We start from the raw sequence: 19,402 nt of genomic DNA on the forward strand, positions 1-19,402 counted from the left end.
TTGACCAAGTATAATAACTTATACTCTCTCTCTTTCTTTTTCAATTAGTTTCCCCAAATCTCAGTCCGTTCTTATTCGCCCCGGTGATGGATGCATTAACAAACTATATTCAAGGGGAGGTGTCATGGTGCATGCTATTTGCCGATGACATAGTTCTGATTGATAAGTCACGAGCCGGTGTTAACGAGAGACTAGAAGTTTGGACACAAACTCTTGAGTCTAAAGGTTTCAAGCTGATCAGAACAAAGACGGAATACCTGGAGTGTAAGTTCAGCACTGAGCCGGAGAAAGTGGGCGTGGATGTGAGGCTTGAATCACAGGTTATCCCAAGTAGAGGTAGCTTCAAGTAACTTGGGTCGGTTATCCACGGGGGATGGGAAATCGATGAGGATGTCACACACCGTATTGGGGTAGGATGGATGAAGTGGAGGTTAGCATCCGGAGTTTTGTGTGACAAGAGAGTGCTAACGATACTCAAAGTTAAGTTCTATAAAGCGGTGGTTAGACCGGCCATGATGTATGTGGCTGAGTGTTGGCCTGTTAAGAACTCACATATCCAAAAGATGAAAGTAGCAGAAATGATGATGTTGAGGTGGATGTGCGGGAACACTAGGATGGACAAGATTAGAAATGATGATATTTGGGAGGAGGTGCATGTGGCTCCCATTGATGACAAGATGCAGGAAGCGAGGCTCAGATGGTTCGGACATGTACAGAGGAGAAGCCCAGATGCTCCAGTAAGGAGGTGTGAGCAACTGGTTGTGGAGGGCACGATAATAGGTAGAGGGCGACTTAAGAAGTATTGGGGAGAACTGATCAGGCAGGATATGGCGAGGCTTCAAATTTCCGAGAACATGACACTTGATAGGAAGTTGTGGAGGTCAAGTATTACGGTTGTAGGCTAGGAGATAGTTGAGTGTTGCGTTACCTTGTACTGTTGTGAGCCTAGTCTGGTAGGGTTTTTGTATGAAATAGCTAGGGGCATTGTCGTGTCTTACTATTTTCTCTTTTTGGTGCAAGACCTATTTAGTAGCCATCATTTTTGTTTTGCATTTTTCCTTCTGCATTTCATGTTCCTATTTTTCCTATGATCTCTGTGGTGAAACTAATATTCTCTCCTTTTTGTTTTTCTTATTATCTTGAGCTGAGGGTCTTCCGGAAACAACCTCTCTACTCCTTTGGAGTAGGGGTAAGATCTGCATACATACTACCCTCCCCAGACCCCACTTGTGGGATTTTACTAGGTTGTTGTTGTTTTGTCGAATTAAGCATACTCTTGAATTTTTATGTGTTTATTTGTGTATTTTTTGGCTCCTCTTTTGGTAGTTTTCTTCATTTGTTTGGTTTGATCGCTGGTGTTTGGTTGAAATTTGAAAAAAAGAGTTTTTAAAATTGTGTGAAAAAATAATTTTCGAAAATTAAATTTGTGTTTGAACATGCATTTTATTTGAAAAAAGCTTGAAGTTTTGTGAGCTAAAGAAAGAATTTCACCCCGAAACTACCCAAAACTAGTTTTTGGGACATTTAAAAAAATTCAATTTTTTTAATAAAATTGATCATATTTTATGAACAAACAGTATTTTTTCAAATTTATTTTAAAAAAAAGTAACCAAAATTTATGACCAAACAGGAGCTACAATAATCTCGTAATTAGGTATTCAACATCCACTAAGTGACTAATTTGGATTCACATCAGTATATCTTATTAAACGGAAAATAGTCTAGGACTTGAACTCGAGACTTCAAATTTGACCCTCATTAAAAAGGAAGTACTCTCTATCATTACCTTTTTCATTCTTAGGACTCGGACTCGAGATTTATGGTTCGAGCTCATTTTAATGGTGAAAGACTCCGACCCTTTTCATTCCTAATTCTCAAACTGGAGACTTTTGATTAAGAACATGAACATGAACTTAACATGAACTTAACATTATTGACCATTTGTTTATGAGTTCCAAAGTACAATGAGATGTCTAGTTGATGATTATTCTTCATTTGCACATTTTTTAACATTGGTTAATGCAGTCAAACCTCTTTATAATAGCTTCATTTGTTCCAGGTCTTTTCGATTGTTATAGCGAAGTTGGTAACCTAAAAAAAGCTTTCTATTCTTAAAGATAGAGAAGCAATGTCAGGTATTTATATACAGAGAAGGCACTTTGAAAATCGTTTTTTTTTTTTTTTTTGGAATTTCATGAAAAACCAAAGCCACAAGAAATCTCCTTGTGCGGGCTTAAGTGTACAGAATAATTGTAGTAGTTAGCATCGAATTATTGCACTTATAATAAGTCCAAATAATTTTATAACATAGGGGAGAACCTCCGAATTACTACTTTTAGCTAGATCGGAGGAGTGGGGATGTAGGTATAGGTTAATCTTTTCAAAAAGGAAACAAGTTCAAATTATGTCAAAATTAACAATCTAATACAAGTTGTTACTGGTTCTTTCTTCCATGAATATGTTTGGTAAGCCTTTCCTTAGATTCTACCATTCACAATTAGGAATGAAACCAGGATTTTCACTATGAAAAGTTAAAAAATAAAGAAGTAACCACATAAAAAGTTCATGGGAATCAATATATATAACCCATTTAAACAATATAATTTTTCGAGAAAGACGTGTTAAAGGTGTCACGTGAGTAGGAAGCCAACTAGCACTTAGCTGGAAAAGAGTATGTTAGATTAGCTGCTAATTAGACAATTAGAAATTAGTTAGAATCCGTTGATATTACATTGTATATATATGTGTATAGGCGGTTATTCAATATAACAGTGAAAATATTTCCTCATCTTCTCTTTTCCCTCTCTAAGCTCCGATCTCTCTTAAATCAATCTAGAAGCATCCATGGCAGATATTGTCGCGCCCCTTTTTCTCGCGAAATCGGGTTTCGACATGTGACACCTCTTTTAAATGGAAGATAGAGTGTTAGAAGAGAAAAGTTGTCACCTAACGATTTTTTAAGGTGCGTTAGGGCACCTATTTGCAAATAACTCTGTCTAACTATTCAACGTCACCAAAGATCGGGTAAGGGCTCAAATTACCTCAAAGAGAAGGTGTTAGGCACTCTTCGAGGTCCACAACTGTGGGTCCCGACTGAACTTAAGACTATGTGGATTATAATTAGGCTAGGTGATCAAATAAACAAAGAAAATATAAAGGTCGAAGAATTTCATTATAACACAATTAGTACAAATCTTAGTACGACTATAAGGATACAACTACTTAGGTCTAATAGCAAATATATAAAGAAAGGGGGGGGGGGTCCTATATTTTTTAGCCTAAAGGATCACCCCGTGCAACATAAATAATACTTCACAACTTATTTTAGAGAGGAGTTGCTCATATTATTCAACGAGCATAGACTATCATCTTCTGCTACCCGATTACTATGTTGAAATTGTTTACCTAAAGCATTCTAGTTCAATTCCAAGTCGTGCCCTACACGTGCGTTACCCGTCCCATGCCTATGATCCAGGAGACTTTGGACCTACTATTTGGGTAGTTCTAGACTTTACTTATGTTGCTCAAATGATAAAATTAAGCGACATTCAAAACAGATACGACTTCACGTAAAGACAACTAAGGCCCAAGTTAGCCTCCACACATAACAACAAATGCATGCGGGCAGATTCCATATTATGTATAGGTAGTTTCAGGTTCGAGATGTCGTTTTTAAACCTATAGACATGGTTTAAGAAAAGTCTCATAGCAGTGTTGTTATTAGGACTATCGCGATTATAAAACCTATAAACATTGATCTCTAAATGATTTGCGCAAGGGGGCAGTGATAGCCACAGAAAAAAAAACTCAGAATTACTCTCGTTTGATCCTGTTGGCATGCTTTATAAGTGAGCAGCTGTGTTTATAGTTAGGTTCTAATAATTGGCAGATTTATCACTTATTCCTATAGGCAATGTTATCTAGGTGAGCAGAGTAATAAGACAACAGAAACAGTCGATTAGTTAATCAATTAAAGTCCTATAGACATGGTATCTAAATCAGGATTAGCCAAGCATAAATCAATATAATCCTATAGACATGTTATCTAGTAAGTACACTACAGTTGCGCAAATTGAGTGAATAGTTATTGACACTTGATTCCTATAGGCATGCAATCTAATAACGCATAGCAGTAGATATGTGAATAAGTAAACTACTTAAACTCATGCTTCTGATAGTAAAATAGGTTGAGTGAGTGTGTGATTCCCTATAGGCATGGTTTCTACTAGTGTACAATACTAGCAAACCAAATAGCATATATGGTATGTTTGATAGAATAACAAGTAGATCACATGGACCCTGTAGACACATTTTCTACCCTTGTATGCAAATATTAGAAAATACCTGTTTCCCCAATTTCACTAACATCCCAGTTATTTGTTTACAAATTATTACATGTCCAATTATTAAACATAAGTATAAATAATATACACGGGAAACTACAGGCCCAATAGTAGGCCTCAAAAATGAAAATAACACAGTAATGCCCGGGCCTTCCACAACCTCACTTTTCTACGAATAGCAGGCCCAGACGTGAGTTGCTCAAGCATTGGAGTGTATCAGTTGCACATCCCAAGTCCATATTTGGACCCATGTTAAAACTCAGATGGAGTCCCTTACCAAGCAATTGTGAGTTAACAATTTGACCAAACAAATACACATAGCAATTACTTAAAGAATTCTGGACCTACTAACAACGACTAAGTGATATAATTTGTAAGAAATGCATTTGTAGTTGAGAAGCAGACATAACAGAGTTGATTAAACAAAGAACATGCAAACTAAGAGAATCAATAAGGCTTAGTTTCATCATGGCAAGTTGATTTATTGAGCCACAAAAATTCAGGGGAATGAAGATGCAGAATATAAACACAAGCGAAAGAGAATGAAACTGCGAAGGTCAAGTAACTTACCAGTTATCAATTGATAAACAAACAAGCAAGAAGAATAGTGTCAACAGTACTCTAAAGATCAACAAAGAGCAGTAAAACCCAAAGTCTTAGTGCGCCAGAGTTCCCAAGAGTTTCAAATGAACCCCGGGTAGTGCTCGCACCAAGAAAGGTTAATTAGTCGAATTCCGATGGCCTTTGCTTTCAGTCGGCCAAGAGCCAAAGTTCAGAACAATATAGAGTGAAGGAGTAAGAGAGTAATAGCTCTTAAGGTGATTAAAGTCCGTTTACAAGGGAAATTGGGGATGAGTATATGTAGTAATAGAAATTGAATAACAAGCAAGGAAACACTGTAAAATCAAACAATATAAAGGAAATAACAGCATACAGAATCGATTTAGAATCGGATTAGGAGAAAAATTCGGTAAACCCTAGTTCATGATGGACAACCAAAATAGTTAAAAAAATCTCACTGAATCGGACCCATATAATCTCACCATGAATGTATATAGACGAAAAATCGTTTGAATCTTGAGGAGCTAGTGATGATTGTGCTTGATTCGGAAGATTAGTACTTGCCAAGAATGGGGAAAGTACTATGTAATACCATAATCTTGTAAGTAGCAATGAGGTAACGCGTGAAAGGTAAGAAAATCACAGAAGGAATCCATGATTTGATCGAATTCGGAGAAGATTGAGGAATGCGGCTAGGGTTTCTAAAGGAGGGAGGGTTTGAGAGAGTATAGAGGAGGCTGTTGAGGGGAAATAGGGTTAGGGTTTGAGGTTGGATAATTAAAATAGGGGGATGGTTTATGGGCCATTGATCTCTGAGATCAACAACTAAGATTAAAAGAAAAGTGGGGCGGGTCATGGAGACGGGTCCCGACCAGGTTAGAATTAGAGGGCTTGTCTGACTTGGGCTCTGTGAAATTGGGCCAGGAGTTTGGGCCATTAATATGGTCCGAAAATTATATAATTTGGGCTATATATTTAATACATAAAATTATTTAAATAAAATAATTAATAATAAATAATAAAATATTACTTATGCATTAAAATGATTGAAAGAATAACTTATCATTATAAAATATGAAAATGCTATTTTATCTCAAATAATGTAAGTAAAACGTTATTATGCATGAATATAGACTATCATTGCAAAAATTACGTAAGTAGTTAAAATACAAGCATAATTGTATGAAATAATGTGAAATGTTATAAACATATATGTGGGTATAAATAATAAATTTGGATGATTAGTACATCACAAAATAATTTAAAAGGATAATTAATAAATATTAAGTAATTTAAATGCAAGAAAATTGATTTTAAAGCTCTAAAAATTGATGAAAATTATGGAAAATACATGGATAATTCTTGTAATTAAATAATAATTCGAGATGACATTTTAAGAATATATACTATTTGGAAAAATATGAGGGCAAAATTGGGTGTCAACAGCTGCCGCTCTTTACCCGAGAATGATGAAAGAGTTGTCGGGTAAAGAAAATGATGACCAATTTTGGCCAAATTGAGTGGGGAATGATGTGATTTTAAAAAATGGGATCGAACCCTGGTTCCTGAGTTGCCTACATATCCCTATATTACGGGAATCAGGCCGTGTATAGTTCTGAATCCAACGGCGAACGAAACCGATGTTGTTGTTATAAAAATGGTCGCATGTTTCGAGAGGTTCCTTTGGGTAGGACATTGTTGCATGTAACGAGCAATTTTTGGGGTGGAGCTATGGATGCGATTTTGAATGTTATGGATATATAAAGCGGGTATTTGAGCGGTTAAGGGATAAAAGACAATCAATTGACGGTCGTCGATTACGTTTGAGATAGACAGGGGTGTGAACATTGTGAACGGAAACCTGGAGCAAAACTTGCTCCTGTTTGTAGAACGGTTACCTCCCGAGTTACCTGCAAAAGCTTAAAATACGATGCATGAAAATATATATAGGTTATTGCGAAGAATTGAACATGATGCAAATTCCCTTCGGACCAAGAAGGTTGTCTTCGGACGATGAGAATGATGTCCTTAGACCATGACGTCCTGGGCCATGAAGCGTATGATAAGGAATTTGCAGGTCATAAAATGGTGTCCTCGGGCCATGAGGATGGTTCCTCTGGACTATGACGCCTTTGAATAATGATATACAATTTTGAAAGATCCTTAGGCCATGGAATGATGTCTCCCGGCTATAAGGATGATGCCTTCGGAAAAACTCTATGGGGCATTCCCCTGTTAAGTAATAAACTAAAGGGGAGACCTCTCACCTTAAAAAAGAAAAATAAGAAATGTCCTAAATTGCCTACCTGAGTGTGGTCGGCCTAAACATTCTCCTATCGAAACATATGGTCAATAAACAAAATAACAAAAGAACTAAAATATAAAAAATAAAAATTTCAATTCATGCTCGTGTTTTATTTTTAGCTTTAACTCTTTTTAATTTATTTAGACCGAGCCCCGTTCCTAAGTATGCAATTAAAGTTTAATAGCTAACGAGCTCGATCTTTACAACCCCCACGACCCAACTAACAATTCATTTCATACATACAAACGACGAGAAATAAAGGATAGACAGACACATGATCAAAACACTTAAGGAAAATTGGAGCTAAGAAAGGCAAAAGAAGTAAAAGAAATTTTTGAAGCTATCAGAAGAGCCGCTCAAGGTACTACCACACCCCGATTAACTAATTAGCCTTCCAATCTAAATCAAATCCTACAACTTAATCTAAACCCAAATTTGCATTTGCATTCTTTCCTTAGAGCTAAACTTATGACCAAGTTATCTCTTACCTGTGAACATACATGCCTCATTCTCATCCCGTTGTCTGCCAGATTATTCACAAAGCATGCAAAAGAATAAATCACCCAGAATATGCCACAAAATAGTGGACCGAACTTAAGCACATTAAAAATTCTAAACAAAGCAACTGTATTCTAATTCATTTGATCCAAAAGAAGACATGTCTTTGTCAAAATTCGTCCAGAGAAGTAATATAGCGTGGACATAATGTAAAATTTGAAAGTACCAAAGGAACTCTTTACTCAAACACATTAAAGTTAATGAAAGAAAAATAAAAGCAACATGCTGGAAACTCGTTTAGGCATCTAAGTTTTTCAAATTAGGGCATCATTCTAATGTTAAGGGGGAAAAGAACTGAGAAGATAACCTTAGCTTAAACACTGTTTAAAATCCACTTTAAAATATTTGAATAACTGGTGAATCCAAACAAAAGCTCGCAACCCTTCAAACAGTAAATAATTTCTCCATCTTCATTTCCTTTTTCACTAAAATAACTCTAAGAAGGTGGAGGAAAATTCAGACATGAGCCTCAAACTCAAACAAAGTATCTTAGAACTATTTTTACGGAACAAAACCAATCCAAATTCAAAGTTTGACAAATTATTAATTAAAAGCAAATCACTCAAGGAGATTAAGAAGATCAAACAGAAAGCTTCACTTGATTTTTTTTAACTTCAGATGACCAAATTTCCAATGAAATCATTCATTTACCTAAACAACTCATACCCAAATCCTACCCATCTTTAAACGGCTCTTCCAAAGCTTATAGAAAAATAAGATTAATGAGATATGATAGCAATAGATGAATCTGTTAGGTTACAATATTTCTTGAAAACAAAAAAATTCAGCAGGTACAATGTCTTCAATTTTGGAAATTCAACGGCGAAACAGGTAGCCAAATTTCGGACAAAATCACAAACCAAACCACGGACAGCGACGGAACTTCGAACTCGATGACTTCTCAATCAGACTCCATTTTTCAACCAAAATTCGGATTGAAAAGAAGAGACGGAATATATATTTTCAAATTTTTAGGCAGTGATTGAAACAAAAGAGAAAAAAGAATTCACTAAAGTCTTCCCATTTTTCTCTCTGAAAACCCTATTTTATAACTTCTCTCGAAGCTTCTATGCTTCCTTCACAAGAAATCCGGAAAAAAAATCTTTCCGAAAAAATCAGAAGACTTTCAAAATCCAAAAATAATTTTTTGTTCTCTTTTTTTTCGAACGATTTTAAGACAAATAGAGGACTAGGATTTAAAGTACTCAAATACTACGTCCACCATTGATCCGAATTCCATCTAATAGAATAAAAAATGCATGAAATAAGGGGAAGGGAATATTCTTTGTCAGAAATCGTTAGGGGTCGGGTGGCGTGGAAGAGGGAGAGAAGAGAGAGGTGGCCATGTGATTTAGGGGGGAATTTTCGGTGGGTTTGGTTGTGGTTGCGGCGGTAGAGAAGGGGTGAAGGGGTGACACGACTGAGATGGGTTTCTTTAGGGTTAGGGTAAATGTTAGGTTAGGTTTTTATGTGTTGGGGGAATAAATAAGGGATGTTGGATTAGATGGGATAAATGGTTGGGATTTAAAGGGTGCTAGGTGGGTCAGAGATTGGGGCGTGGGTCGCGGGTCGGCAAGGGTTAAGGGCATTGGGCTAGGGAAAAATGGGTGGTGGATTGGGTTGGTTATTTTGGCTCAACTCCTAAATTAGGCTACTAAAAAAATGATCATACTAAATCAAAATAGATAAAAATAGGCGAAAATAGTATTACTACATAAAATACTAATTAACCTTAAATTAAAATAGACTTGAACTATTTTTGTGTTTTTTTTTTTGATTTTTTTAATACTCAAAACAACAAAATAAAAATAAAAATAAAAGTATTTATACGTATTAAAATCCTAAAAAAAATTAATATAGACTCAAATAGATATGTATAAAATGTTGGAATAGCTTGCAAAAATTGACGGGTCAAAAATTACGTGCTTACAAGTGGTAGTTACTAGTAATATATACTAGGAGTATATAATAACATGTTATAATTTTTACAAGTGTAGAAATGTATTTTTACCAGTAATTTCTCGAAAATTAAGATGATTATACCAGTAATTTTGCCGAAAACTCAAAACAGTTATTCAAACGAAACAAATGGTTAAGATCCAAAAGAATATTTTTTGCAAATTGTTACATTCATTCCACTCTTTGCAAAGCCAATTAATCAATGGAAAACGTGGAAAAGATCAGAAAGGAATTCAAGTATTGGAATTTTGAAGCATGCTACTATCAAAAAGACAATTACTATAAATCGGAAAAGAAAAGAGGGTATCAACAATTGGTTGACTCATTTATGAGAACCAGTTTGGTTTTCGAGGAGCCTTTGACCACTAACTCTTGTAAAGCTAGCATTGAGATGATAAAGAGCCAAGAGAGAGAATGTCTGACTTCTCTCTAGCAAACTTTGAAGAAGAACCCTAGTTCCCCTTTCAATTACCCACAACATCATTCCATCAACTGCAATACCAAAAGACCCATGTTGGACAAACTAGACTTAGAACAACAACACAATGCAACAACCACACAAGCACCCAACGGAAACGACACAGATATGGAACACCTTGAAGATAATAACACAGCTACACAGAGCTCACACCAGCTTTTGAGCTCCCAAGCAATGGGTGATCATCAAAACGAACACTGTGATGACAAACAAGACAAAAAAACTACTTTCTTAACCAAACTTCAAGAAAACTTAGACACCGTTCAAACAAAAAACCAAATAGCAGTGCAAAAATCTATCCTTGACTTTGATACTTCGGACGAAACTGAAAACATCTTTAATTCGGACAATTTCATACCCATTACTTCGGAGGATAAGGAAAGAATATACAAAAATTGGGAAAATTCTCTAATAATAAAAATTTTCGGCAGACGAGTAACTTACCAATTCCTACAACCAAAAATACATGCTATATGGAGACCTACTGAGCACCTAACACTAATTAACCTTGGATATGATTATTACCTCATAAAATTCACTAGATCAGAAAACTACGACAAGGCACTACATGGGGGACCTTGGTTCATCGGAAACCAATTCCTTACTATAAGGAAATGAGAGCCCAGGTTCATCGCCTCAGCAGCATCACTAACCTTCTCAGCCATCTGGGCTAGATTACCAGAGCTCCCAACGGAGTTCTATGACTATGAGATTCTTCATAAGATAGGAAACAAATTAGAAAAACTTCTTAGGATCGATGCCTGCACATCCTCAACCACTAGAGGTAAATATGCAAGGGTATGCATTCTAACACCCATTGAGAAGCCCCTAAAAACACACATCATCATAGGAAATCACTACCAAAAAATAGCCTACGAAGGATTCAACCTTCTGTGCGAGTCATGTGGACGACTAGGCCACAATTCAAGCAATTGCCCTAATGTAGAATCTACTACTGAACCAAACACTGACACTAACAATGGAAAGACCATGGAAATTGATACCCTAAACAAAGAGATTGACCATTGGACCATTGTGACACACAAAAGAAAATAAAAAAAACACTGGCCATGGCTAATGCTCACCTGAATGACTCTTTTGTACTGAACAAAACGGGATCAAATGGCAATTCAAGGATCCCAAACGATGAAGCACAACATGATGATACCATTCAAGGACACAACTAGGAACAAACCCTCAAGAGAAACACATTGCTTAACCCAGTGGTCACTACCCAGCCCCTAACCAAAAACGAAACATTGACCAAAAAACTGAAACCCTAGGCAACCCTAGCTGCCATTCCATCGACAAAACCCCTGAAACCTTAGGTAACCCTAGCTGCTACACCAAACCAACAACCCTCTCGTACAAAAGTACTCTGGATAACACTCATTCCCCTCCTTTATCAAACCACCCCCATCACAATCAATGCCCCAATTCACCACCCAAGAACCCACATATTCTGAAACAGAAAAGGAGAAAGACTCAAGCTTTAAACCCAGCGGACAACCACCTAAAAAACAAGAGACAAAGCCAAAAGCTGACGACCAAATCCTAAACTCAACAAAAAGGAACAACTCGATGGACATTGACCAACCCCTTACCTTAGGCAAAGCCCCATCAACATTAATTGGTGATTACAACCCCCCTAAACTAAGGCTTCACACCCCCAAAAAAGTAGACATCACTTCTCATGATTTCTTGTCAAAAATCATCCCAACAAAAACCATTGAAGCACTCCTCTCAAACCAAAAAGCTGAAAATAACAAAGTCCCATCAACCATGTACATCACTCCCATGTAAAATAATTTGAACTCTATATCTAACAACTCCAACGAGCCTCCATCATCCAAAACTATAACCCCTAATCTGCCAAAGAACAATGAACAACATCATGGACAGGTTTCACTCTACCAATTACTAACGAAGACACCATAGAAACAGGAGAAATGTTTGGATGAGGCAACAACAAAGAACGCCACTCCATGAACCATACCCACCCATGAACCCACCCGAGCCAATAATCTACACAACACCACCACTACCAGTGAACCATGTTCCACAGTCATGGCTGGAGTACGGACTGACAGGATTCTCCCTAAACATGAATCTGCAGCTGGAGGGTCAAGACATCATGGTCCAACTAGAAAATCCGAGCTACCTTGCTCAGATAATGACAGAGGGTTTGAGGATAGGGCTGGACAACATTGCAAATCACCCTTGGTTGGCCATGTTCAATAACCAGATGCCTCCCCTCAACAACCCCACCTTGGGGATCCATCCATCACCGTGGAGCAGACAACCAAGGATAGCCTCTTCTGCACAAATAGAGCTGAGCATATAGCTCCCCTTATTTCAAGAAACTATCCCCCCCAATCAAAACACACTTCCATCAACACCATGCAGCACACCATGCCAACAATCCCAACAATCCAACACTAAACACAAAGCAAACTCAAGTAGCGGCAACCCAAACACTAGCTATAGCAGTGACATCAAAAAGTTCCCCTACACTTGTCCAAACACAGACGGAAGAGGGGGAAGACGAGGAAGGATCATCAACAGCAAGACGAGTGGAGTACGACATGATAAGGGACCCAAAGACGCTGGTGTTCAAGGAAAAAAGAGAAAAAAGATACATCTTACACTGCCCACAAGACTTGAGGAAATTCTCGATCAATATACGAGTTCTTAAAAGCCCCCCGACAATTTACAAGTATGGGGCAGTGATAATCCCAACTCTGTATGAGCATCACTGGACGAACCAAGACAACATGGCATGGGGAGCCCACCCCAAGCAATCCCACGGCAGGCATAGGTGGAGACATCCCAAACCCTAAATAGATCAATGAGCGTCATAATCTAGAATTGTAGAGGAGCAGGTAATGATGAATTCAGAGGATATTTAGATCAATGTTAGACTACAACAGACCCTTTCTGGTAGCCTTATTGGAAAAAAGGTTAGCGGATCACCAAGCTATTGTTGAGGACTTTGGGTTCATAAAAATGACCCAAGTAGCAGCTCAAGGCAACTCGGGAGGAATGGTTATGATGTGGAATGAAGCAGAGGTAATAGTGGATCAAGTTGCTAGTACTGATCAGGAAATCCACGCCATGGTAAAGGTAAAATATTCTCCACACCAATGGCTTTTATCCATTATTTATGCTAGTTGTTTATTAGAGGAAAAAAATATCCTGTGGAATAAGCTAAAAATAGTAGCAAATTCCTTTAAGGGCCACTGGCTAGTCACGGGAGACTTTAATGAAGTGACAGGGGCAAATGAAAAATTTGGTAGATTACCCGTTAAGAACATTAGGGTTTCCAAATTTATAAACTGTATTAACTATTGTGGGCTCCTAGACCTAGGGTTTAAGGGTTCTAAGTACACCTGGTCAAATAAAAGGATAAACTCTAAATTAATAATAATGGAAAGGTTGGATATATACATGGCCAACCCAAACTAGATCAATATATACCCTGAAGCCCAAGTAACCCACCTAACCAGGGTTTACTCGGATCACTGCCCTATTAAACTAGACTTAAGGAGAATTAAGTCCCGTAAAAATAAAGTCTTTAAAATAGAATCAATGTGATTATCCCACCCCTCTTTTAAACATCTAGTAGAAGCCAATTGGAGCATCCATGACTCTCTTCTAATGGCTATTGAAAATTTCACAAAAGAAGTAAAAAACTGGAACATTAATACCTTTGAGAATATTTTTCATAAAAAAATGTCACCTTAGCTAGGCTCAACGGGATACAAAAATCTCCTAAATATACTACTAGTCAATTCCTTAGAGACCTGGAATCAACCCTAATAGAAGACCTTAATGGACTTCTAAAACTAGACGAGGAATTCTGGAAGCTCAAGTCAAGAGTACAATGGCTAAATAAGGGGGACGCAAACACAAAATTCTACTACATTACCACAATGCAGCGTAGAAGAAAAAATAGAATCCTTAGCCTAAGAGATGAGGGAGGTAACTGGTTTTACGACCAAAAAGAGATCATCCCTTTAATTACTGAATTCTTTAAAAAACTCTTTACCACAAGACAGGTTTACTCCCCTAAAAATCAAACGCCAATGTCCTACTATGCTACTCTTGATAGCATGGACCACCCTACCCTAAGCTTGGAACCTAATCTCCAGGAAATTAAACAAGCAGTTTTCTCCTTTAAGACTTATAAAGCTCCAGGACCGGATGGTCTTCACCCATTCTTCTACCAAAAATTCTGGAATGAAACAAAAAATGCCTTAATCAACTTCTGCAAGGATACTTTTAGAAATAAAAAGATGGTGGAGGAAATGAACAAAACCTACATTTACTTAATTCCAAAATGTCAGAATCCGGAAAATATAAAACAATTTAGACCTATAAGCCTTTGTAACACCGCCTACAAAATCATTACAAATATTATAGTTAATAGAATCAAACCACTCCTCCCAAAGGTCATACACCCCATTCAAACTAGCTTCCTAAAAGGGAGAAGGGCCTCAGATAATGCCATCATTGTGAACGAAGTAATGACCTACTTTAAGAGAACTAAAAGGAAGAAAGGAAAAATGTTAATAAAAATAGATCTGGAAAAAGCCTTCGATAAAATAGAATGGTCCTTCGTAAGGTTCTCACTAATTTCCTTAAATTTTCCCAAAGACCTAATAGACCTAATAATGTCCTGTATCTCTACCACTTCAACTTCAATCCTGATAAACGGGTCTAGCACCGATTTCTTTAGACCCACAAGGGGGATTAGGCAATGGGACCCCCTATCCCCATACCTATTCATAATCTGCATGAAAATGCTATCTAGGCTTATACACCACGAAATTGACGGCCGCAATTGGATCCCCATAAAAACGCCTAACGAAGGACCACAACTATCTCACATGTTCTTTGTAGACAATCTAATCTTAATGGCAGAAGCCAACCAAAAAGGTTGTAACTCAATAAAAGACACCCTTAATAAATTCTGCAACCATTCAGGTCAATCCATTAATTTCCAAAAGTCAAGAGTTATCTTCTCCAAAAATACCTCCTCTAGAAATAAGGAGTGCATCAACCAATGTTTTGCCATGAGATCCTCAAACGAAGTAGGGAAATACCTAGGATTCCTAATCCTGAACTCAAATCCATCCAAAAAAGATTTCCAACATATTAATGATAGCCTCAACTGTAGACTACAGGGCTGGAAAGTAAACCTCCTGACTATAGCAGGAAGAACTACCCTAATAAAATCCACCCTTGCAGCAATCCCTAATCATGTCATGCAAATTTACAGCCTCCCAAAAGCTACCCTCAAAACTATCGACACCATCCAAAGAAACTTCTTGTGGGGGAGCACTTCTGAAACAAGAAAAGGTCATCTTATTAATTGGAACACAGTAACTAGGGATAAAAAGGAAGGGGGCCTGGGGCTATACAAAGCCAAATGGAAAAACCAATCCTTCAATGCAACCTTGGCATGGAGATTTGCAAGGGAAAAAGCAATCTCTATGGGTAAAAGTCCTACAGAGTATATATAGCATCAATAGGGACTCCTCCAGGTGGAAATACCTGGGGGGAAAAAGGAGGAACCCACACCTGAAAAAATATCTGTATTGGAGGAGAAATCTGTGAAAAAGGCATCCATTGGAAAGTAGGTAATGGGGAATCCATTAACCTATGGCATGATGCCTGGATTATGGACTCAAGCCCCGTTCGATCCCTCATACAGGGCCCCTACCTCTCAAAGAAATAAATCTCTCCTAAGTTCCATCCTAGAAGAAGGATCTTTCAACATCAATATCCTCTCCTTCGAGCTACCAGAAAACATTTGCAAATTTTTTTTGGCACGTATGTAAAACAAAACGAGCCGGCAGTTGACAAATTTACTTGGGAAGAGGGATCTAACGGATCTTTCTCTACTAAGGCTACCTACAAAATTGTTAAAGCTCAGTCGAAAGAAGAAGGAAACTGGATAGACTTTTCTTGGCTATAGAAGCTAGACACCCTAAACAAAATTAAATCCTTCTTATGGACAGTTGTCCACAATACGCTACCCACATCCAAAATGCTCTACAAGAGAAAAGTCACTAATTCCAGCACTTGCAATATCTGCCAAAATTAAGAAGAAGACATGGAATACATGTTCTTCAACTGCCGTCACTCAAAACCTATTTGAGATCAACTGGGAAGTTTCTACAAATACCCGAACCAGCCACGCAATGACCTCTCTATGCATAACTAGTTAAAAACCCTTTGCCACACAAATTCACCTTTTAACAGATACTTAACTAAGGCAGATATCCTGCCTTTCACATTTGGCATATCTGGATCCACATAAATAATTTCATCTTTAATAATAAATCTCCCCTCTTGTTAAAAAATATTGTTAAAAACGCAACGGAGTGTAAATTGTTAACAGAATCTACTCAGAGTCCTCACTTAAGGACCACCATTTACATAAAATGGAAGCCACCTGATCGGGGAATTTCAAATTAAACATAGATGGCTCTAGCTTAGGAACCCTGGTAAGGGAGGCATTTGGGGGGGGGGGTCATCAGAAACAGTGATAGTAACTGGATTATAGGTTGTAACATGTCCATTCCTCACGCTACTAATATCTACCTGGAAGGCCTTGCCCTTATACAGGGTCTAAAAATAGCTATACAACAAAATATTAGGCCACTAGTGGTTGAAATAGACTGCAGTGTCCTAGTCAACATGCTTACTAACGATAATGGTCCATATCAAAATTTGATTACTGATTGCATATGGATGCTTACTAGAGCAGGAGAGCCACAGGTCACCCACGTCTTCAGAGAAGCGAATGGAGTGGCTGATATTCTGGCAAAACGTGGAAGCAACTCGAACTTTTTTGGAAATCCTATGTTGTACTTCTCCCCCCCCCCGTTGTCTCTACTTTTGAACTGGACAAGCTAGGAACTTTGTGTCCTAGAATAGTCCCAAGTTGTAATAACTGTTAAACAGGGCGGAATAAATATCTTCATTACCAAAAAAAAAAAAGAGGAACCTTTGACCAGTAATTCTCTCTTTCTTTTTCAATTAGTTTCCCCAAATCTTTTGTCGAATTAAGCATACTCTTGAATTTTTATGTGTTTATTTGTGTATTTTTGGCCTCCTCTTTTGGTAGTTTTCTTCATTTTATTTGGTTTGATAACGCTGGTGTTTGGTTGAAATTTGAAAAAAAGAGTTTTTAAAATTGTATGAAAAAATAATTTTTGAAAATTAAAGTTATGTTTGAACATGCATTTTATTTGAAAAAAGCTTGAAGCTTTATGAGCGAAAGAAAGAATTTCACCTAAAAACTACCCAAAACCAGTTTTTGGGACATTTAAAAAAAATCAATTTTTTTATAAAATTGATCATATTTTACGAACAAACAATTTTCAATTTTATTTTGAAAAAAAAAAAAAAAATCTATGGCCAAACGGGAGCTACAATAATCTTATAATCATGTATTCAACATCCACTAAGCGACTAATTTGGATTCACATCAGTATGACTTATTAAACGGAAAACAATCTAGGACTTGAACTCGAGACTTCTAATTTGACCCTCGTTAAAAAAGGAAGTACTCTCTATCATTATCTTTTTCATTCTTAGGACTCGAACTCGAGATTTATGGTTCGAGTTCATTTTAATGGTGTAAGACTCTAACCTTTTTCATTCCTAATTCTCCAACTCGAGACTTTTGATTAAGAACATGAACTTAACATTACTGACCATTTGTTTATGAGTTCCAAAGTACAATGAGATGTCTAGTTGATGATTATTCTTCATTTGCACATTTTTTAACATTGGTTAATACAGTCAAACTTCTTTGTAATAGCTTCATTTGTTCCAGATCTTTTTGATTATTATAGCGAATTGTTGTTATACACAATATGTTTTATAACATAGCATAGAAATTGGTTCCAAAGGGAATTTGGTTTTGATAGACAATAATTGTTATATAACTTTAATTTCTTAATTGAAGAGACTATGTACGGGAGATTGTTTTACGATTATGAATCTAAAGCTATACTGTCAAAACATGGGATTTCTTTGTTCCATGTCGCGCCTGCTATAGTGATCATCCATCAAGATTTTGTGTATGTTAGCACATACTATAGTTTATTTTGTTGGATCCTATTTCTCTCTTTTTAACATTTTTTGCTAAGTTATTTGGAAAATTTGCAGAATGAGCTTGAAATACTGACAAATGAGGATCGACATCCATGTTTGATGAAGTTAAAGGGGTTCTGTTTTCAATATATACTTGCTGTTGTATATGATGAAGTACCAACTAAATTTTTGTCCGAGGTGCTTTCTTCTGGTATTGGAGCTAGCTACTTAAGAATTTTTTCACCAGCTATAGTTGATGACTAAGAAGGGGAGCCTTGACGTAACTGGTAAAGTTGTTGCCCTGTAACCAGGAGATCACGGGTTCGAGTCGTGGAAACAGACTCTTGCAGAAATGCCGGGTAAGGTTGCGTACAATAGACCCCTATGATCCGGTCCTTTCTTGGACCCCGCGCATAGCGGGAGCTTAGTGCACCGGGTTGCCCTTTATAGTTGGTGACTAAATTTACTAATTTTTGTGTGATTTTGAAGTGTCATTTTGGATGGAATGACAGAATGAAGGTGGCGATGCAACTAGCAAGCCTCTTCGCTTGGTTGCACGAGAGGCGATTTGCATTTGGTAGTGTCACGCCTTCTGGGATAACGATTGACAAAGTAACAAATGAACCATATGGCCCTCTTTCCTTGCAGTGGCAGCTCTTTAGTGATGCATTTATCTGAAATCGGTATTATCGATGCAGAGTATAAGTATAAATGTGATAACTGATAACCAATATAAATTTCAACATATATTAGATCAGATATGAACACATAATCTGAAAAGTACATGAGTTTAGTACTAAGAACCATAAAGGTCGAGTCCATCAAGTTTAAATTATAGATACGCCTCTGCTTATTTGTTGATATTTTACAAGTTACTGTTCGATTGTCATGCAGGACTTAAATATAAAATTATTCGACTTTGGTTACCTTGCTCCTGTAAGCGAGGAGGATAACGGAGTTCCCATGCCTTATCCTGTTTTCCCAGATACTCCTGAGGCTAGAAACGGTGTGTCTCTTTGATTTTTGTCTGTCTTATTTAGTTCAATGTCTCTGCTGATAGTGAACTTTCCTGTTAGGAATTTATGGTCA

General features: G+C 37.2%; 2 protein-coding genes across 2 annotated transcripts; both read left to right on the forward strand.

The window, feature by feature from the left end:
- The first annotated feature begins 515 nt into the window (after positions 1-515).
- LOC138871814 (uncharacterized) lies at positions 516-905 on the forward strand. The gene has a single exon (XM_070149720.1). It carries the CDS (start codon positions 516-518, stop codon positions 903-905), a length of 390 nt encoding a protein of 129 aa, XP_070005821.1.
- Positions 906-11,057: 10,152 nt separating this feature from the next.
- On the forward strand, positions 11,058-19,333 carry LOC104246908 (uncharacterized). The gene is made up of 5 exons (XM_009802814.2): positions 11,058-13,327; positions 18,389-18,524; positions 18,625-18,677; positions 18,803-18,925; positions 19,208-19,333. The coding sequence occupies exons 1-5, from the start codon at positions 13,118-13,120 to the stop codon at positions 19,331-19,333; spliced, it is 648 nt and encodes a 215-aa protein (XP_009801116.2). The 5' UTR covers positions 11,058-13,117.
- Positions 19,334-19,402: the final 69 nt, after the last annotated feature.

Source organism: Nicotiana sylvestris, chromosome 6 (assembly GCF_000393655.2).
Source record: "Nicotiana sylvestris chromosome 6, ASM39365v2, whole genome shotgun sequence".
NCBI classification, from domain to species: domain Eukaryota; kingdom Viridiplantae; phylum Streptophyta; class Magnoliopsida; order Solanales; family Solanaceae; genus Nicotiana; species Nicotiana sylvestris.